This window comes from Schistocerca nitens, chromosome 3 (genome assembly GCF_023898315.1).
Source record: "Schistocerca nitens isolate TAMUIC-IGC-003100 chromosome 3, iqSchNite1.1, whole genome shotgun sequence".
Taxonomy (NCBI): domain Eukaryota; kingdom Metazoa; phylum Arthropoda; class Insecta; order Orthoptera; family Acrididae; genus Schistocerca; species Schistocerca nitens.
The window spans coordinates 656,186,331-656,207,712 of NC_064616.1; the positions used below are offsets into that span (position 1 = coordinate 656,186,331).

The window sequence follows — 21,382 nt, forward strand, 5'->3', positions numbered from 1 at the left end:
TGTATTTATAACCCTGTACTCACCTGGCAAGAAATTCAGTTTGTCATGCCACTACAATTCACTTATTTCCCCTGTATCTAACTTCAACCTATCCATTTTCATTTTTAAAGTTTCTAACATACCTACCTGTTTAAGGGAGCTAATGTTCCACACTCTTACTTGTAGATTGCCAGTTTCAATGTTCCTAATGTTGACATCCTGAATAATTTTTACATATATATACAAATGGGGGGTTATTTTACCTTGGTAATTTTTTCCCAAGAGGATGCCATCATCAGGAAAGCATACAATAGAGCTGAATGTCCTGGAAAAGTAGCAACTGTAGTATCCCCTTGCTTTCAGCCGATCACAGTACCAACATAACAAGGCCATACTGGATAATGTTACAAGGCCAGATCAGTCAGTCATCCAGACTGTTTCAACTGCAACTACCGAAAATTCTGCTGCCTTTCTTCAGGAACCACGGGCTTGTCTGCCCTCTCAACAGATAACCTGTTGTGGTGGTTGCACCTACAATACAGCTATCTGTATTGTTGAGGCATGCACACCACCCAGTCTGGACAAGGTGATGGTTCATGGGAGGTTTGATGCCAATAACAACATTTTGTATAATAACAAGTGTGATTTACTATATAAAATGCCTTGGTAAACATAATAATGATCCTGAACCTAAAACAGTTGTGAACCTGGAATTTTTCCCAGTGCGCAGAATACTTTATGATATTTTGCAATTTCAGCCAGTCGTCATGTACTCCGAAGTATGATATTTCATCTCAGCACCTGCTTGCCAACTTGAAGTGATTCAGCAGTGACTGTTGTGGGCTTCCCATATCACACTTTATGTTAATGTACTATATGCATTTTGTACAAATTCCATGATCATAATAACAGGACTATCAACAGCACCAAGTAGCAGCCAAAGAGCTGTCAATGACAAAAGAGTGAAACTGACTTTTCTGATTTCATCATATAGACTTGGGGGCACTCTGTCTAAGTAACTCAGATCATGTAGTTTTGATGTTGTCTCATTTTTTGCTAGGGTCCCACTTGATGAGTCTGTGACACCAAATGGCAGTAAATGTCAGGTAAACATCACTTCCATGTATGAGTATGCTCTTCCCATGACATGTATTATGTTGAATGAGGACATTTTTAAACAGAAAAATGGGGCTGCCAAGTGAAGTCTTCTGTCTCCTTAGTTGGTCAATGTTTCCTTGGTGGACTTGGAGAAGAGAGCCCCAATGTTAGCTGTCCAAAAACTAAATATTTTTATACATTTATAGTGTGGCTTGATACAGAAGTTAAATTGGGGGAGTTTTTATATTATCTTAACCCGATTCATAAAAAAATCAAGTTCAGCATGTATGTTCTGGTCAGGCAGAAGAATGATAGTTCTCTGAATCATTTTGTTAATTGCAAGCCCGTGCACATTATTTTATATTTGTAACCTTCAATCTGTCATCCTCCATCACATACTGTGAACATGCTTAAAACACTAGTACACAGAGTACTCACTGTTTTTGATTGCAATAGTTTGTCTAAAAGCTCACCTACCCACAGACAATATTCAGGAAAAATTGATACTCCATCCAGAAGATAAACAAGGTGCTAGCAGCTAAAGCTCAGAGACAAGCTATAGGATACAGATTATTGAACACTGGCAAAATTCCACAGCTATCCTTCCAAGTGTTTCTAATGGTTCATCTAAGATAGCTGTAACTCACCAGAAATGTCACGATAAAGTGATTAACTTTTTGTTTGGCTTGTCTCTGCATGAAATCTCTTACTAGTAGCGCTTTGTTCTTTGATTTAGCTAGTTCCAGTAAAAACCTGGAAATGGTTGATTGAGACAACATTAATTCATAATGTATGTTATTAAGATTGAAAATGGTTTTGATTGAATGACTGAAAAGACATGGTATTGGTAAATTATTTTGATAACAAATACTAAAACTTTTGGTCACAAGTAGTTACATGCCCCCAGAATGTGCCACCCCTCAGTTTTTGGTTATTAATTACATCTTGCTCTTGAGTTTTGCAAGTATGTCCATGCTATGAATTGATGCCCAAATTTCAAAACACAACTTTGTCACGTTCATTGTGTTACACCTTATGTAGAACATATTTCCTCACTTGTGCACTTGAAAATTGTATGCATTTGGCAACATGATGCAGAATATCAATGCATCCTTCTGCAGTCTCTGTGGAGATAGTGTGTATTTAATTAACCACATTAGATGTTAGTACCTGAATAAATTCCTCAGAGAAGCATCAAAGATGTGGATGCACCAAAAGGAGCTATGTTTTACTTTCTCTTATATCATGATTCAGTGTCAATAATTACCTGTACATTTGCAGAAAACAGTGAACTTGTAACATTATCCACATTTGTAACCAACCTCACTTGACAATCTAATTCTGACTTCTTTTTTAAATAATAATGACTACATTTATGTCAATAACAAGATTGGTTTTAGATGAACATTTAAAACTGGTTTTCCACATTCTCAAGACGTTCACAACTTTAGCTGGCTTTTATTCAATAGAAATTTTACATGCTGGGCCTCTGTCTCCAATTGCATTCCATTATGGGGGGGGGAGGGGGGGGGGTGGATGCTGGCAGCTTAGAACTGCTTACTCAGGAATGCATTTGCTAAAGAGAGCTAGAAAGGACTCTTACAGATGGTGAGTTCAGTGGCTGCTTCTGCCTAATGATGTATCACTTGACTGTTCCACTTCCATGAAGGCTCATCTTTGTCGTGGTATTTACAGAACATGGCACTTGATGCAAGTACATCAAATATGTCTGGCCTCTCAGTTGTTTTGCACATAATGATGTAATGCACTTAAACTTGAACAACAATGTTTTATTGTTTGAATACGTGATATGTGACAAATCATTAGTAATGTGAGTTAAATATTTACAGATTAGCATCAGTATCAAATAAAGATGTAATGACATCAGTTTAAAGTCAAGGAAAAATAACCTGGTTATGAAGGAAATTCCTAATATCTTAAACTCTGTCTGCTGTCCCTGAGAAATAGAATTAATGGAATGGAGATACAGAGTTCAAGGAAATTCAGTAAAATGTATCTAGGGTATGTTTAGTCACACCAACAGTGTGTCAAATATTCTGAACTAATTGCACTGGGAGACATTAATATAATAATGGAAAAAATTAAATTTACAGTTCTCAGAACTCACCTCCCAAAAGCAATAGAGGAATGATGGATTCACTATTACTAGTCTTCTTCAGTTAAACTTGGGACAATATAATAAGTGTCTAGTGCTGTGTTAGTTCTGTTTTTACATTCTGTTCAGCAGCAATCTGATGAGCAAGGTAGGAAAGGAAAACTGTTTAACATCCCATCAGTGTCGAGGTTGTAAGAGATGGAATATAAGCTCAAGTTAGGGAAAGATAAGAAAGGAATTCAGCCATGTCATTTTCAAAAGGCCCATCCTGGCATTTGCCTTAAGATCACAGAATACCTAAACCAAGATGGTCAGGTGTGTTTTGTGCCAACATTGCCATTAATGTGAACCCAGTGTCTTGTCAATGGGACACCTTGCTCACTGCAGAGTACCAGTTTTATAATAAAGTGTTTATACCAGTCTTTTTTAAACATCCAACCATAATGCGTGCAGTGTTTGTTGATATCAGCATATAGGTGGTGTACCTATAAAGCGACCAGTAGCATCATTACATACAGTATCATAAGTTCTCAGTGGGGTTGTTATACAGTTACTTTGATTCCACTTACTAAAATGGAACTCTTCCTTGTACTAAAATGGAATTCTTCATTGTTTTAATATGATTATTGCACAGGGAATTAATGATGAAAACACAAATTAATTGCTTGGAAAATTTTGTTTGTTTATGGAAAAAGCAAACACATGGTGGAATAAACTCATTCTGCAAGAAGACCACATACTACACATCAGCAATGTATTTGTATGTAGTCATCCGAGTTCTACATCACAGTCTTATAAACAAATGACACAGCTGCCATCATTGACTAGTTCTGTGAAGTTCATGCACTTTTTAAACAAAACCACAAACAGCTGTGAGTATTGTGAATGCCATGAATCACCTACCAGAAGATCATTTTATAATTGTTGGTCATCCAAATTTCATGACCATTGCACTGTTCTTCTGATGAATCTGTCTCTGTTAAGAGTGTATTGTATAATAAATGCCTAGGTTTGGAAAGGGGAGATCCTGCTCAGAACAGATTTTCTGCATGAAACGCATCATTCATCACAGATTAATATATCCCAAAAACACAGTTGTAATGTTCACTGATTAAAAAAAACTGTTAACTCTGCTGATTGGAAAACCCTAGATGAAGTAATATGTGAATTTGGAGTTAAAACTAAGTTGGCAAACATAATTTGAGAAACATGGATGGACACAATCTGAAAAGGAAAATTTATGGTTGAGATATCATGTCCTTTCAAAATAAATAATGGTGCCAGTTAGGGTGATGGTTTATCTCCATTTCTTTCCGAATGTCTGATGGAAAAGATTGTAAGAATTTGGAATAAAAAACTGAAGGAATCCAAAATATCATCACTCATGCTAGGGAGAAAGAAAAAAGGTGTTGAAGTAAAGTGCTTAACATTTGTTGATGATTTTGCCATACTTTCTGAAAGACTGACAGATGCAGCAGTACAAGTTAATCTTCTGGAAGAGACAGCCAACAAGACAGGCTTAAGAATCTCTGCAGAGGAAACAAAATACACAAAAACACAAAAAGTGCACAAAAATATTTAATAACAGATATTCAGCAAATAGAAAAGCTAAAAAAATTCATACATTTGGTGGAGACTATTCAAGAAAATGGCTTATAAAAATCTGTTTTAGAGAAAAGGATACACAAGATGGAAAAATCATTTGGTATAGCTAACACCATCCACAACAAGAAGTGCTTGTCTAAAAAATTTTAAATAAAGCATTACAGCACAGAAGTGAAGCCAGAATGCCTGTGTGTGATAGAACATCTAGTATTAAATTATATTAAATTACACTGAAGTGCCAAAAAAACTGGTATAGGCATGCATATTCTAATAGGGACACATGTAAACAGGCAGAATATGGCACCATGTTTGGCGCCATCTATATAAGACAAGTGTCTGGCACAGTTGTTAGATTGGTTACTGCTGCTACAATGGTAGGTTATCAAGATTTGAGTGAGTTTGAACGTGGTGTTACAGTTGGCACACAAATGATAGGACACAGCATCTCTGAGGTAGCGATAAAGTGGGGATTTTCCCATACAATCATCTCACGAGTGTACCGTGAGTTTCTGGAATCTGGTAAAACATCAAATCTCTGACATCACTGCGGCCAGAAAAAGATACTGCAAGAATGGCTGGACCAACGATGACTGGAAAGAATCATTCAACATGACAGAAGTGCAATCCTTCTGCAGATTGCTGCAGATTTCAATGCTGGGCCATCAACCAGTGTCAGCACGCAAACTATTCAATGAAAAATCATCAATATTGGCTTTGGAGGCCGAAGGCCCACTCATGTACCCTTGATGACAGCATGACACAAAGCTTTATGCCTCACCTGGACCCGTCAACATCAACACTGGACTGTTGATGACTGGAAATGTGTTACCTGGTTGGACGAGTCTCGTTTCAAATTGTATCAAGCAGATGGATGTGTACAAGTATGGAGACAACCTCATGAATCCATGGACCCTGCATGTCAGCTGGGGACTTTCAAGCTGGTGGAGGCTCTGTAATGGTGAGGGGTGTGTGCAGTTGGTGTGATATGGAACCCCTGATATGTCTAGATAATAGAAATAACACAAGAGAAGAAGTAGTATTGGAAAGAGAGATTGTTAGGGAAAAATTTCAAAACTGGAAGGGTACCAAGGTGGGACAGAAAAGAAAAGTGGCAAAAAGTGATCTGAAGACAGGAAAATATATGTAGTGAAACAATGAAGGAATGCTGGAATGAAAGAAAAGAACAACAAATGATTAAGAATTTAAACCGAAGTGTAGATCCTAGACGACCTTAATGCATGAAGAAGAAAAAGAGTTCATGCTGAAATAACTCATTTGTGTGACTGTGCTGTACATATGTTTTAGGGATGGGCTACTAGTTTCACTGCTGTTTTACTGTGTGATAAACTGCATCATAATGGTCTATCTGTTGGTAATAACCAGTTGTGAAGTTGTTTGCTTTCTCTATCAACCTCTTATTGCCCTCTACAGATGTCAGTGGAATACAGATTGCACAGTGGACATCAGTTTTTGTTGCTTAATTACACAGCTTTTGAACATTCCAGTGTTGCTGGTATTTGTGTGATTAAGGTAGAGCCCTTTGCCCTTCAACAAATACCAGAAACCAGCTCTCTATTATATTATTAAAATGCACTGTATACTAACAGATTAATTCCATTGCTACTAGTCACCTACTGCATGTTGATTTCTTGTGAACATTATGTAACCAACCAACTAATCAACTCACTGATATAAGTGACTTTTAAATCATAGGATAGACTGAATAAAGATAACTACTCATCACAGTGGAGGTATAGAATTCAACTGAATTGTATTATTATGACTAAGACGTCAGAGATCATCTGTGTTTGTGTGTTTGTGTTTTGCATTAACTGCATTGATGCTTGCAATGCCTCGGGTGACCTCTATAATATTGACACTCTTACAGGGTAATATTGTCGCAGAAAATACTGAGTAGCACAGTCACTGTAGTGTAGGGGTTATGATACTAGACTGTTGCATGGAGCGTCGTGAGTTCAAAAGTTGCCTGAACTGAAAAATTTTAATTTCTATATTCAGTTCGAGTACATTCTAGAAGTATCCACAAATGTCAAGAATCATTGTGCTGGAATGTTCTGTAATTGTATATATACTGTATGTGTTCTGGCCGGAGGCAGTTTGCTCTGCACTCTTATATGTGTAAGTGCTGAATAAACCTTCGTTAAGTGAAGTTAGTGTTCGTCATTCATCTAAGTACACCTTCTTCTACATGACATTATTCTGGTTGAGACACTGGGTATTGGAACTTGTGATAGCGCACATTATCGATGACACAGTGGCTCCCATCAGGCCATATCAGAGCCGCTGTTTACATGTCGAGAAACCTGAGTTCGAGCCATATTCAACAGATTGCAATCTATCAGAGACAGAGGGAGAACAGGACATTACGATGACAGCAACTGTGTGCCACCACATGAGACATCCTCCGGGGTTCTCTGGTGACGATGGCCAAGATCCAAACAAGTGGCTGAATGTATATGAGCATATAGCCAAATTTAACAAATGGGATGACACCGTGTGTGTGGCTAACATATTTTTCTACTTGGAGGGCACTGCCAAGCAATGGTATGAGAACAACGAGGAGAAGTTCACAAGCTGGGAAGTATTCCAGGTGGAACGGCGCAAGTATTTCGGCAACACACAACGACAGAAGGGCAAGGCTGAAGATGAATTAAAGTGCAGGGCTCAGTGTCCAGAAGAAACTACAGCATCCTATATTCAAGATGTCTTGGAGCTGTGTAAAATAGTGGATCCTAGAATGAAAGAGGAAGATAAGGTTGCACATCTCATGAAGGGTGTTGCTGGGGACATGTATCAGGCTCTACTCCTGCAGGACGTTTCGACAGCAAACTCCATAAAATGGTGCCCGTACATCGAGACAATACATCAAAAAATAATTACATGCGAGAAGTTTGGACAGCTTCCAAATGTCATATCGATGTCTGTGATGGAGGAAGGGACTGATTTCACAAGTGTTCTTCGTCAGATAGTGAGAGAGGAAATTCAGAAGGCACTTGGAGTGCACAGCGAGCAAAAAACTGAGAGCTTCAAGAGGTCATAAGGGAGGAAGTGGAACAGAAAATGAACCCAACCTCTCTTCCTTCATTTCCCTTTAAAACGGTGAAAAAGTTACATTCCTATAATGCCGAATGAGGAACCTGTTTGGACACCAAGGAAGACTGACGTCTGGAGGACCCAGGATAACTAATCAGTATGTTTCCACTGCGAACAACTGGGACATGTGATGCACTATTGTCAAAAAAGGTGGCAGATATTTGAGGTGCCCATGCTAGAAGACAGCAGACCGATCTTAGCCGACGCCAACTCTGGGACGATAAAGATGAACAAGAAGATGTAGGTGCAGGACGACGTGGTCACCATCGCCGCAAGCTAGCTGCTGGAAGGGATGCTCCCCAACATGCTGAGCAAGGTCTCCATCAGCATTTAGAAGCTTCAGCCGACCACCTAGCCACTGCAACCTGAAAAACTAAAGGGTGCGACCTTCCTTGGAGGTGAGGCCACCGAAGAGAAAAATCCTCCGTCATCGATCAATAGAAAAATGATACGAAACTACGTTGATATCTTCATGGATGGCCGACCAGCCCAAGCTCTTGTGGACTCTGGAGCATCATATTCAGTCATTTCGAAGAAGTACTGTCGCCAGTTGCAGAAAACCGTATTCTTCGACAAAAAAACATCTCTCCTGCAGGTTTCTATTGGGAAATATGTAAAACCTACAGGAAGATGTGTAATTTGAGTCGGTATAAGTGGCCACACACAGCCCTTAGAATTCATCTTACAAGAGTGTAGTCAGGACGTCATTCTTGGATGGGACTTTTTGAAAGCTTCTCAGGCAATTATAGATTGTGATCGTCTGAAGATATGCTAGACGAGATGAGATACAGTGGAGACTATGTGAGCGGGATGAAGTGATCATTGCAGTCAGCACTAGAAAGGTAATTGTCATGTGTCATGCCATGCATCAACCTATGGATCTTGTAGTGGAATGTAAGAGAAGCATATCACTGAGTAATAACTTGGTCATCCCAGCATCTGTCGTCTCATTTAAGAGCAGATTCGGTGAATTGTGATAGTTAACTGTCGCCAAGAACTGCAGATCCTTCCAAGATACATGTGTGTAGCAAACACTGAGCCATTAATTGGAGAACAGCTGAGCATCATAGAAACCTCCCATGCCGAGTCTGTGGGCGAAATTAGCACTACCACTATGAGACAAAATCTTCTAGCCTGACTATCACCAGATCTTACTAAGGAAAAACAGAAGAAGCTACTTGCCATTCTTCAAGAGTTCTCTGAATGCTTCAGTCCACAGGTGAAGAGCAAATGAGACAAATCGATGGTGAAGCACCGGTTTAGCACTGGAGACGATCAACCAATAATCCAGAGAGCATACTGTGTGTCAGCAACAGAACATCGAATAATTCGCGACGAGGTAGAGAAAATTATGATGAATGACATCATTCAGCCTTCGCAGTGCCCATGGTCATCACCAGTGGTTCTCGTCAGGAAGAAGGATGGCAGTTGGCACTTTTGTGTTGATTACAGGAAGCTTAATAAAATAACTAAAAATGACGTTTACCCTCTTCCATGAATTGACGATACACTAGATTGTCTGAAGGGGGCTAAGTTTTTCTCAACCATGGGCATGCACTCGGGATAATGTCAGATCGAAGTAGATGACGCTGCTCGCAAGAAAACTGCATTCACAACCCATGAGGGCCTGTATGAGTTTAAGGTAATGCTGTTTGGTTTGTGTAATGCACCAGCAACTTTTGAACGGATGATGAATAATCTTCTACATCACCTGAAGTGGACGATGTGCCTTTGTTATTTAGATGACATTATAGTGTTCTCAGAAACATTTGATGCACACATAAAAAGACTGAGGGCCATTCTTAAGTGTCTCCAACAAGGCAGACTGGAACTTAATCCAAGAAAGTATCTCTTTGGAGCAAAAGAAATCAAAATACTTGGCCACCTTGCTTCGAACGAAGGTGTGCAGCCAGACCTAGAAAAGGTGAGATCTGTGACGGAATTTCCTATTCCTAAAAGTATTAGAGATGTGAGAAGCTTCCTCAGATTATGTTATTATTACTGTTGTTTTGTATCAAAGCCAGGCCACTCCAAGAGTTGTTAAAAGCCAATGCTAAATTTATCTGGAGTGGTACTCAACAAGATTGTTTCAATGTGATGCGAAAAGCTCTGATGACTGACCCTGTAGTTGGTCTGTATGATGAGAGAGCACCTACAGAACTACACACAGACGCCAGTGGGTATGTGATCGGTGCTGTTCTGGTGCAAATTTTGGATGGAAAAGAGTAGGTTAGCCTGTGCTTCTAGGACACTTACAAAAGTCGAGAGAAACTACTCAACTACAGAAAGAGAATGCCTTGCTGTGTTCTGGGCCATTTGCAGATTTCGACAGTATCTCCATGGAAGGCCATTCACAGTTGTTACAGACCATCATTCACTTTGTTGGTAGACAGGTCTTAAGGATCCAACAGGACGACTCGCCAGGTGGGCACTACGTCTTCAAGAGTATGACATTACCATAGTGTACAAAAGTGGAAGAAAACACCAAGATGCTGACTGTCTCTCCAGAAACCCTGTGCAAGACCATCAAGACTTTGATGAAGATAGTGACTGTCTCACTGCACTCCAGGATCTCGGTGCTGAGCAGAAGAAGGACGACAAGATATCTCAAATTATGCTTGCCTTAAATTGGTCAGAGGATGTGAAAGGAGAATTTAAGGTAGTTAATGGAATACTTTGCAAGAAAAACTTTGATATGTTTGGGAAGAGGTGGCTACCAGTGATTCCTAAACACATGCGCTTCCTGAGGCTGGACATTTAGGATTTATTAAGACATACAATAGGATCCGCAAGAGATTTTTCTGGCCAGGTTTATTTAGGAGTGTCCATCACTATGTGTCACACTGTCGAGAGTGCCAGAGGACAAAGGCAGTTCCTCCGAAACAACCCGGCCGACTCATTCCAATTCCACCAGCCGAAACGCCTTCCCATCATGCTGGGATTGACCTCCTTGGATGATTTCCAATGTCTGCTAGTGGCAATACATGGTTTATTGTTTGCACTGATTATCTGACACGCGATGCCATTACAGATGCTGTGAAAACAGCCGAAGCATTCGAGGTAGCCAAATTCATCATAGAAGAAATTGTATTAAAACACGGTGCCCCAAAGTCTTTAATTACAGATCGAGGGAAAGTTTTTCAATTGAATCTTGTGACAGAGATAAACCGTTTGTCCAACATTACTCATCACATGACGACTGCCTACCATCCACAAACTAACAGGCTTACTGAATGCCTTAATAAGACCTTAGCTGACGTGCTATCAATGTTGGTCAATGCTGAGCAGAGCAACTGGGATGAGGTGCTACCTTTTGTGATGTTTGCCTACAACACCGTCAAACAAGACACCACAGGATTCACACCATTTTTCCTGGTGCATGGGCGTGAGGCGGCGACGACGATGGACACTGTGTTTCCGTTACATCCTGATGATGTGGACGACGATGACTACATTTGCCAGGTGTTAACCAGAGCTGAGGAAACTCGGCAGTTAGCTCAACTCCGCACGCTGCAGGCTCAAGAAAACGATTGCCAAAGGTATGACATGAGCCACCGCCCTGTTGTCTACCAGCCTGGTGAACTCGTCTGGATCTTCATTCCTGTTCAGAAGGTTGGTCTCTCTGAGAAGCTCCTCAGGCGCTACTTTGGACCTTATAAGGTTGTAAGACAGTTGTCTGATGTTACTTATGAAGTTGAAGATTTCGAACCCAACACAATACGACGAAACATCAGAGATACTGTCCATGTCCTTCAAATGAAGCCCTATAAGGATCCTGCAACCCAGGGTAAATTCGAAGCTCCAGCAACGGGCAACAAGCAGAAAGGTGATGATGAGTGTAGCAGCAAGGGAAGTTCTAATAAGATCACTGCCAGGGAAAACATCAGTCATCGGGAGCCGGAGTATATGAGACCGATGACTCGTTCCCAAACTAGAAGGACGTAACACCAAGATGCTGTTCTCTTAAGGAGGGAGCAATGTCACAGAAAAAGCTGAGTAGCACAGTCACTGTAGTGTAGTGGTTATGACACTAGACCATTGCATGGAGGGTCATGAGTTCGAAAGTAACCTGAACTGCAAAATTTTAATTTCTATATTCCATCCAAGTACATTCTAGAAACATCCACAAATGTCAAGAATAATTTTACTGGAATGTTCTGTACCTGTATATATACCATATATGTTCTGGCTGGAGGCAGTTTGCTCCACGCTCTTGTATGTGCAAGTGCTGAATAAACCTTCGTTAAGTGAAGTTAGTGTTTGTCATTAATCTAATTACATCTTCTTCTATGTGGCGGTATGAACAGTATGAAATGAAGAGAGAATAAAATTCCTGGTCTAAGAAAGTAACTCATTTTATTATCTTAAAATGTATCATGATATGTACATGGCATTTTTCAAAAATGGTGTTCAAGTTGGAAACAATAAATCAAATTCAGATTTATTAAAACTTAGAACTCTCTAGATACTTGTTTGATGGTTTCCTTAAACATATTTTAGGATTTCTCTTTTTAAAACCAGAAACCCCTTCTCATCCAGCCATTTTGGTAATTTTATTGAAATTGTGCTTAAGGTGTAGTTTTCAGACAAGGTCATAGGTAGTTAACTGCAACTCAACCTGGGAAATGCCAAAGAGTAATTGTGCAAATACAGTCACATGATTGACAAATTCTTGTTCTTATCCAGGAGTAAAACAGATCTTCTCCCCAGAAACAGTTTCTTGCCTGAATTTTAATCAATCATAATGTGTAATTCTTAGTATTTCAGCTCCTTTGGTAAACTGGTCAGTGATCTCCATGACTTCATAAACTTAATGCCTTTTTCATAGTTTCTTTAGTCCATTTAGCCCTCTCTAATTTTCTTTTTCTTTTCCACGCCATCTGAAATTAGATATAAGACCTTACTTCAGTGTAAACAACTTTTTCTGAAGTGTATAGGATGGAGAAATATCAACATCCTATCAATATTGTACCATATTTGTCTGTCAGTATTACCCTACTCAAACATCATGGAGACCAGACTTTAATGGCTTTCCAAATACTCAAAAATTTACAAAACTCATGCAGAAAACATACTATCTACCTACGCATATCATAGTTACATGTTTAAATGCTTATCTCAGTCTAAGCATGAACCAAAAATAACATCAAAATGCAATTAATATTAATTTTTAATTTGCAAGAACTCATCACTTCTGCACCACACATCTGGCATCATCGGCTATGCGGCAACACTATCTCTGATTGATTACAGCACTGCTCATCTGAAAAAAATGATAGTTTCAGTATTTCCTGATATATCAGTATCCCTCTCCCCCTCCCCTCCCCCCCCTCCCCCCACCAGCCCCCTCTCCCCCAGCCTGATCCACTGGTCTCACCTATACCTTTACTGAACACACACACACACTTCTGTTTGCACTTTTTGCAGTAACAAGTGTAATGCTCTCAAACATCACAATTCAGTAGTTCAGATTAAGATCATGTAGTCATATTCCAGTTAGACATGCTTACAGGCACATACACGTGCATGCAAACACAAACACACACACACACACACACACACACACACACACACACACACGCACATGCACATACACAGCCCCTCATCAATGCAGCACACGCACACATACACAGCCCCTCATCAATGCAGCGCAGCAAGTGTGTGTGTGTGTGTGTGTGTGTGTGTGTGTGTGTGTGTGTGAGAGAGAGAGAGAGAGAGAGAGAGAGAGATCCTGAATACTAGTTTTAAGTTCTGGTTTAGGTATATTTTCACTATCTCCACAGTATGCGTGGTGAATGACCATAATTACTCCTTCCATCATTTGTATTCCACTAAGGTTTTCCATCATGATATTAAGACATTTTCACACTTAGGTGGCAGCAGGAAGTATACTGTTCTTTTGCACAGAAAATTCTGCGAACTGCCATATAATTTATTGTGCAAAATAGTGGCTTTTGAGAAGTAATATTTTCACTGTTAACCTTCACTCACTTTGTGTTATTGAAAAAGTATTGAAAATGCTTATCATTTACCATTTACTTACTAATTTCAGATAATGTACAACGTTTTTATTCATTTTGTACTCATTGCTATGCAGAACTGAATTTACTGTGTTTCCTCGAAATTAAAGGAGAGACCAGTTTTAGAAGACAGTGTATAAAGTCTTTTTGCTTGTTACTTCTCTGAACCTATCTGTATCTGTTTTAGGAGTGATCAACTATATTATGACTTAATGCTCATGATGTATGAAATGGGCTGATACTAATATGTATGAGGAACATGGTCTGTTGAAAACTGGACCGTGTGTGATTCAAGCAGTGCTCTCCCACTGGCCAAAAATATTTACTGTTTCGTTAATTGAATTCGTTGTCTTAACTTTCTTTATCCGTTGGTTGATTTCGGGATGAATGAGTCAGTTGCCACACTCAATTTGTTTTATAGCAATATGTTTTAAATTATACAATTCACATAAATGTCACCTGGTATTGTTTTCTTTAGTAATACCTTCTAATGTTTGGAGAATGAATTTCTAAATTATATTTTCATCAAGCAACTGTTTACTAACTGTTTTATTATTGTCAAGATGAAACATTAGTTTGGAGAGCTGTTCCGTCTTAAAAATTTCAAGAACCTTTGGCAGCAGTGGAACAAATAGGTATATAATTACAGTGGTCCTGTCGTATATCTTATAAAGTATTTAAGGATGATGCAGTTTTATGCTCTGAAATGTCACAGGTGGACAACAAAGGAACTGATATTTACTTATTTTGAGAAGGGATCCCTAGCGACACTTCCAAATACATACAGATTATCATTTATCATTTACAATCTTTTTATTGAGATTTTCTTATTTTTTTGGATGGCTGCTCTTTCTTTCATTGCACTATATCAAATGTATTTTTAATTCTTTTGGATTATTAATTTGACACATAATTTGCAAAAATCCTGTCCTTTCTAGTAACTGTTGTTAAACCTTTTAAGTAACTTTCCATAATACAATGGAGTAATCTGTACAGACAAGACAGTTCCCTAGTAGTAGGATAATGCTGTAATTATTCTACTTCATAAAAAGAGAGGCAGGCAGTGTGCAAAATATACACTAAAATTGTTGTCCGCTGTCTAAAAAAACATTATATTGCAACAGATTGAAGGAATGAACTGGCTGTGGGAATGAATATATCACAATGAATTATTTTCAGTTAATGAAAAAAATTGTAGATCAAAACAATGAGTATGAAAACCACATTTCCTGTGATTCTGAAAATATATTTGAGTCAGTTTTTATGAAATTTGTACCAACAATCATGGAGAAACAAGACAATCATTCAAGTAATGTTGGTACACTGAAGAAAATATGCATCTGTGTTACAATTAACATTACACTTTGTCAGGATAGTGAGAAATTGAGAACTGAAAGAGGAGTAAAGCAGGGAGATTCCATTCCATTATACCTATAAGTAGCAGTTCTAGAAGAAGTTTCCAGAGGCTTACAGCTTACAAAATGAAAGGCGAATACAGGATAATGGAAGATATCCAAGCCATCTTAATTCTGCTAATGATGATGAGATGTTTTCCTCAAGTGCAAATACACTTCAATAATGAATGGAAGACCTTTATAGAGTGAGTTCAAAACCAGGCCTGAAAAACAGTTACAATAAGGAAGTAGCTTGTAATCACTACACTGAAAAGATATTTGTACAAAATGAAATAAACCATAAGACAAGTTGATAAATTTTTGTATTTAAAGCAGGTGAATGGCTCTGTAGATGGCAAAGAAATAAACAGAAGAGTAAAACTGGTGTGAGAACAAGAAAATTTACAATCAGTTTATAGTATCAGTTTTGACTTATGGCAGACAGACATTGACTTCCAATGTGAAAGCTGTTAAAAAGCTGTGTACTTCCAGGAGAGAGAAGATAACAGACAAATGGATCAGAACATGAAATGGGTAGAAGTAGCACATGTAATCAGTCGAATCAGTGATAGATGGAACAAGGAAGTACTTTGCTAGATTGCAAGAGAGAAGAAAAGACTGATACAGTAATCTAATAATAGGTGGGGGTATTACAGTACTGGTATATAAGAAAATACCATGGAGAACATGGATGCATTTAGCTGAAAGCCATAAGGCATGGAAAAGTCTGGAGGCAGCCTTTATTGAGGTAGTAGATGCCTAATGGCTGATGATGACAAAGTAGCTTCATAGGTATCCATCAAGGTTCTTCAGTGGTAGACCAGTAATGTATTGTTTATCTTAAGTTCTTAAGTAACTGTTCATCACAATCAGACACTACTTCTGACACAGGTTAAGAATTTATGTGCTTAGTTTAATTTTATTCTTTAAGACATTATCCATCTGGATTTACTGTTTTTCTGTAAGTGTGTTGCTAAACATTCTACTACTTGAGTCCAATAATTGCAACAATTAAGTGAGCATTGAGAATAGGTCTGTATTAAAAAAAATGTCCGGGTGAAGGAAAATGAAACTACTCATTAAGAAATCATAGATAGTAGTGGTTAAATGACCAGTAATGAATTTAGTTTTCACACAAGGCCCCTGTCTATTATTTTGGAACATCTGACAGTACTGTGGTAATCCATTATCAAATGGAAAACTCAAATAAAAATGATAATATATTAAACCTCTGCCTTGTTTGGATAATAGCTATTTTCTGATACTTCGCTGAGATACAGGTGAAAGCAGTTATGTATCCCTCCATATCATTATAAACCTACATGGTGCTTTATGAATGACTCAAGCATACGTGCTGTGCATAACATACTCATTGTATATACCATATAATTGTTGGCCGATACTGCATCAGTGGATTGGCATTTAATATTTCGTCCATATAGCTTACCAGGGGATGTGCAACTGAGCCATCATTTACAAGCAAATAAGAATAACAACTGCTTGTCTTATTGGCCCCTGTATGACAAAATACAGGAAAATATTGACTTGTGGTTACACACTTTAGAGATCAGAAAAGGCCTGTTTGCATTGATCGACCTATTTCAGTTCCAACTGAACACTTCTGTCTCATGCAGAAACAATAACAACATTAATAACGCTACACAATTATTGCTAGTTCCCTCTTAACTACCAGAAGCCACTAATTTCTCCATGAGAGACTTTCAGAATTAGCTTAAGAGCTGCACTTCATGACACAAAGTGCCAGTGTTTAGGTATGAATTCAAATTTTTTGTTTGATGGTCTAGCAAAGAGACAGTGTATGGACTCAAGAAACTAAATGAAAAAAAAATTATAGTTTATGAATTGATAATGAAACTAAAAACAAGTTCTTCACTTCTCAGTGTTGCAACAGAATTGAAAGCAATGACTCAAGCAGCAATCAGGATTCTTATGTGTGTAGAACTACATATGCCTGTTTTTGTTGTTGTCACTGTCAGAATTCTGATTCCTGATAAATTCTCTTTGAATAATTATTAAGTTATTAGCAAAAGGTAGATTTCAACAATGTCTGATGATTAAAATTCCAATAATATTTTTCAAGCTTGTTTTTCTCTTTCTTTGGCATTACTCTCACTGATGATGTTAATAAAATTTGGTGGCCTTCTGTGAAAATTAGGTACCCATTGTGTGTGCAGTGCACAGCATAGGAATTTATTAAACCCAGTTAGGAAGCAGCACGAAAGTTAGTGGAATGTGTTGCGGCATACGATAACAGTTATGGTTCCGAGCACTGTAGCAAAGTTAGACTGTTTTTGTGAATTGTTTTTCTTGGTGTTTCCCAAAATCATCTAAGGCAAATGTCAGGATGACTCCTTAAACAGTACCTTGGCTGATTTCTTTGATTGCTCTTATTAAACTGCTAATAGGATCTTGGACTTAAACTCTCCTTTAGAATTTTGGAAATACTCATGAATATGTATCTAGGTCAAAACATAAGTGAGTGATAACCATTAATTTGAGCATGCAACATTGATGATATAAGGCTGAGAGTCTGAATTTTATGTTCCTCGTCACTAGCTGCACAACCTTGGGAATATTATGCTGTTAACTAGTAACCTCTCGTCCATGATCTTCTCATCCTTGAGACAGTTGATGCATGTGATAATTAACAAGGGGAACTTGCCATCGCACTCAGGTTTGGTGGTAAGATGGCCCAGTGGATAGCCCATCAAAACCTGAACACAGATAAAGTATGAAAACAGGCAGAAGGTGCACTGAACTTTAAAAGAAAAAAAGGCCAAATAAAAACAGTGAATGGTCCAAGCTTAAAAAGTGCAATATCAAAATAAATTGAACAGCTGTAGCGTCATGGTTAAGTGGTTACAGTGTTGAATGGTAAAGTGTAGGAGCTGAGTTCAAAACTCCTTCATGCCATTTATTTTAATTTTATTTTTTGCCCAACATTATGAACTTTCCATCTGGTCAGTGAAATGTTTGTTCTCTTTCTGTAGTCTTGGCAGTTGTCATACTATACATTGGTCATAGAATAGGAGTCATGTTGTAAGAATACGTTACAATCGGAAGTAAATGTGATGAATAGTGAAAGCAGATGAAATAGCACATACATGTCTCACAGAAATGAAAGCAACAAATAAATGGGTGTGAACTATGTTACAACAGAGGAATTCAAGGGTCAAAACTTCGAAAATGGAACACAACTTCGAAAACATTAAAAACAAATGTTTTGACAGAGCACAGAGAAACTGTGTGATTGTGAAACTGTTGCGTTCATTGGTTGCAGCTTATGTGACTACCTATTATGTTTTCATCATTTCCTTGGTAGTGATCACATTCACATTCATACGAACACCTAACTGGGGCGAGGAGGCATACCTCACTCACTTACCAGGTGTACAAATTAGGTGCATCAATAAGAAATTCGTATCATATGACACATGTACTGCCACTAATGCTGTGTATGACATACCAGACATATTTTCCAGTAGAGGATTTGGTTGGCTTAACAGTAGAGGATTTGGTTGGCTTAATACCATTTCATGAAATGTTTGCGGTTCCCATTAAAAAGCCCCTTTCTTTCAGCTGCTAATAGAGTAGTTGTGCAGAATTGGCTGTCGTTATTGGTCCCTACCTTACACCTCACTGTTGAAAACAAATGTTAGAACATGACACAGACTTAAATTTGAATACATCAAACAGAAAAAATAAATAAATAAAAATAATTTGAATACTTTGGCACAAGAGAGGTTTTAACACAAGTTGCCCACTTGGCAATCCAACACCATGAACATTTATCCATGATGCCGTTGCTGTTTCATGCTGCTCTATATTGCACTTCTAGTCCTTGGGCTGTTCACTTTTCCTATTTTGCTTCTTTCACCCCCCCCCCCCCCTCCCCCCACTGTTCAGTACACGTTCTTCCGGTTTTCGTGCTTAATCTTTCTTCAGTTTTTGATGGGCTGTCCACTGGTCCCTCTTACCACTCAATCTGAGGGGGGTTTGATGGGGAGTTTTGCTTGTTACTAATATGGTTTTCATAAGTTTTTACAACAGCCACTCTAGTCTCCTCCATTCTCCACTCTGGCTCTCAAACTGCCATCCTCCCGCCTCCCCACTTTCACTCCCCACCACAAATTCTCTCTCTCTCTCTCTCTCTCTCTCTCTCTCTCTCTCTCTCACACACACACACACACACACACACACACACACACACACACACACACTTGCTGCACTGCATTGATGAGGGGCTGAGAGAGAGAGAGAGAGAGAGAGAGAGAGAGAGAGAGAGAGAAAATTTGTGGTGAGGAGTGAAAGTTGGAGGGGGGAGAAACACACACACACACACACACACACACACACACACACACACACACTCACTTGCTGTGCTGCATTGATGAGGGGCTGAGAGAGAGAGAGAGAGAGAGAGAGAGAGAGAGAGAGAGAGAGAGAGAGAGAATTTGTGGTGAGGAGTGAAAGTGGTAGGGGGGAGAAACACACACACACACACACACACACAGCTGTCATTTAATTGACTAATTTTCATTATCAACTGGCACATGGGAAATGCTGAGCTCAACTTTTAACTAACACAAATCATCTCATGGTATTTTGGTTGGTGGGGATGTTGGAGAATTCGGGGAAGTACTCCAAAGGAGTTGAGTCTTGCAGTTTTTTGTTTGCATACTTCATTTCAGCAACATCATGAACAAAATTATTTTATTAATTAAGCAGTAGCTATAGGTAAATATTTTTAGGGATATTAAGCAATTCCTCAAAAAAGATTATGTAAAAAGTGATTTTTTCCCATGATGGTAGGTTTTCTACCAGCAATGATGGAACTAATGTTAATAAAATAAATGTTTCTGACCAGTTTCATAATTAGTTATCCAATTGGCAGTAAAAAGTCTGAACTTTTTGCAGCAGTTTGATCTAAATACACTATGTAACTGTTAGGTGGGATCTCATATAAAGTGAATGTGGTTTGTTCTGAGTCATCATGGAAAAGTAAAAATAAAAAAAGAACAAAAACAATGTTGTCTGAGTGACAAATGACAAAGGAGAAAACATGTGTTGCTTATAAACTTATATCATCAGAAAGGGATTTGAGTGCTACAGAAAGTGAATTAATAATATGGGGAGAAAATTATTGTACTTTAACAGCTCCTAAGGGAATGGTAAAGAAATATAGAAAAGATATTACCATTAGAATAATTAGTTAGACATTTCTATCCTTACACATAGCAACTGGTGCATTGTTTGCTGTATGTTGTTGGTAGAATGCACGTCAGTTTGTGTAGAAACTTGTTTCCTCTAACCAGCAGAAATTTAGTTTCAGCTGTGAATAAAGTTCTTAGTGAAATTCTAATACAACACTTTTAACTTAACAACATACATATATTTCCATGGAATAATCCACTAATATTATCACTCTAACAACAGAATTTTTGCATGATGTACTTCACTTAACAATCACAAAGTTAGTGGAAGGAAATTTGAAGACTCTGTCATGTGCTATAATTTGTGTTTCAGATTAATTTCTCCAGAATGCTTCATCATCAGAATACATCTTGGGAGTTACTGTACAAGAGTCATTATTGTGTGTAGTTATGTTGTTATGTCTGCATTGATGACATTGTTAGTACATTTGTTGAAGGTAGTTGAAGTCTATGTGACACTAAGGTAATACATTTCAAATGTGGAAATAAAATATTTAAATATAAAGTAGTTTTTCATTTATTTCATTTATAAGATTTATAGTGAATTAAATAAATGATAGAGTGCATAATATATACATATGCATGCATTGCACTTATTATGAGAGACACTTTATGTACTTCATTGTGAAAAGGAAATGTAAGATTGGTATATTCTTGCTGCTGTTCATGATACTGAAACTGCAAGTCTCAGTGGGCACTTAGACTCATAATTTAAAATTAAGTGCTTAGCATGTCTGGGCACTGTATCTAAGTTTGTACCTGACTTGTGTAAGGCTTTGCAGAAATCACTTTGTGTGTGTGTGTGTGTGTGTGTGTGTGTGT

General features: G+C 38.2%; 1 protein-coding gene across 2 annotated transcripts in view; it reads left to right on the forward strand.

Annotated features, from left to right (window-relative positions):
* The window catches only part of LOC126248620 (potassium voltage-gated channel subfamily H member 2-like), a 1,319,698-nt gene extending 1,298,638 nt beyond the window's left edge, over window positions 1-21,060 (forward strand). The window contains exon 9 of one of the 2 annotated variants that reach the window (XM_049949785.1): window positions 20,874-21,060. In XM_049949785.1, the coding sequence (XP_049805742.1) occupies window positions 20,874-20,948 (75 nt within the window). In that variant the 3' untranslated portion in view covers window positions 20,949-21,060. The remainder of the gene's footprint in view (window positions 1-20,873) is intronic. The other variant, XM_049949783.1, reaches the window with a different exon arrangement.
* The last annotated feature ends 322 nt before the right edge of the window (window positions 21,061-21,382 follow it).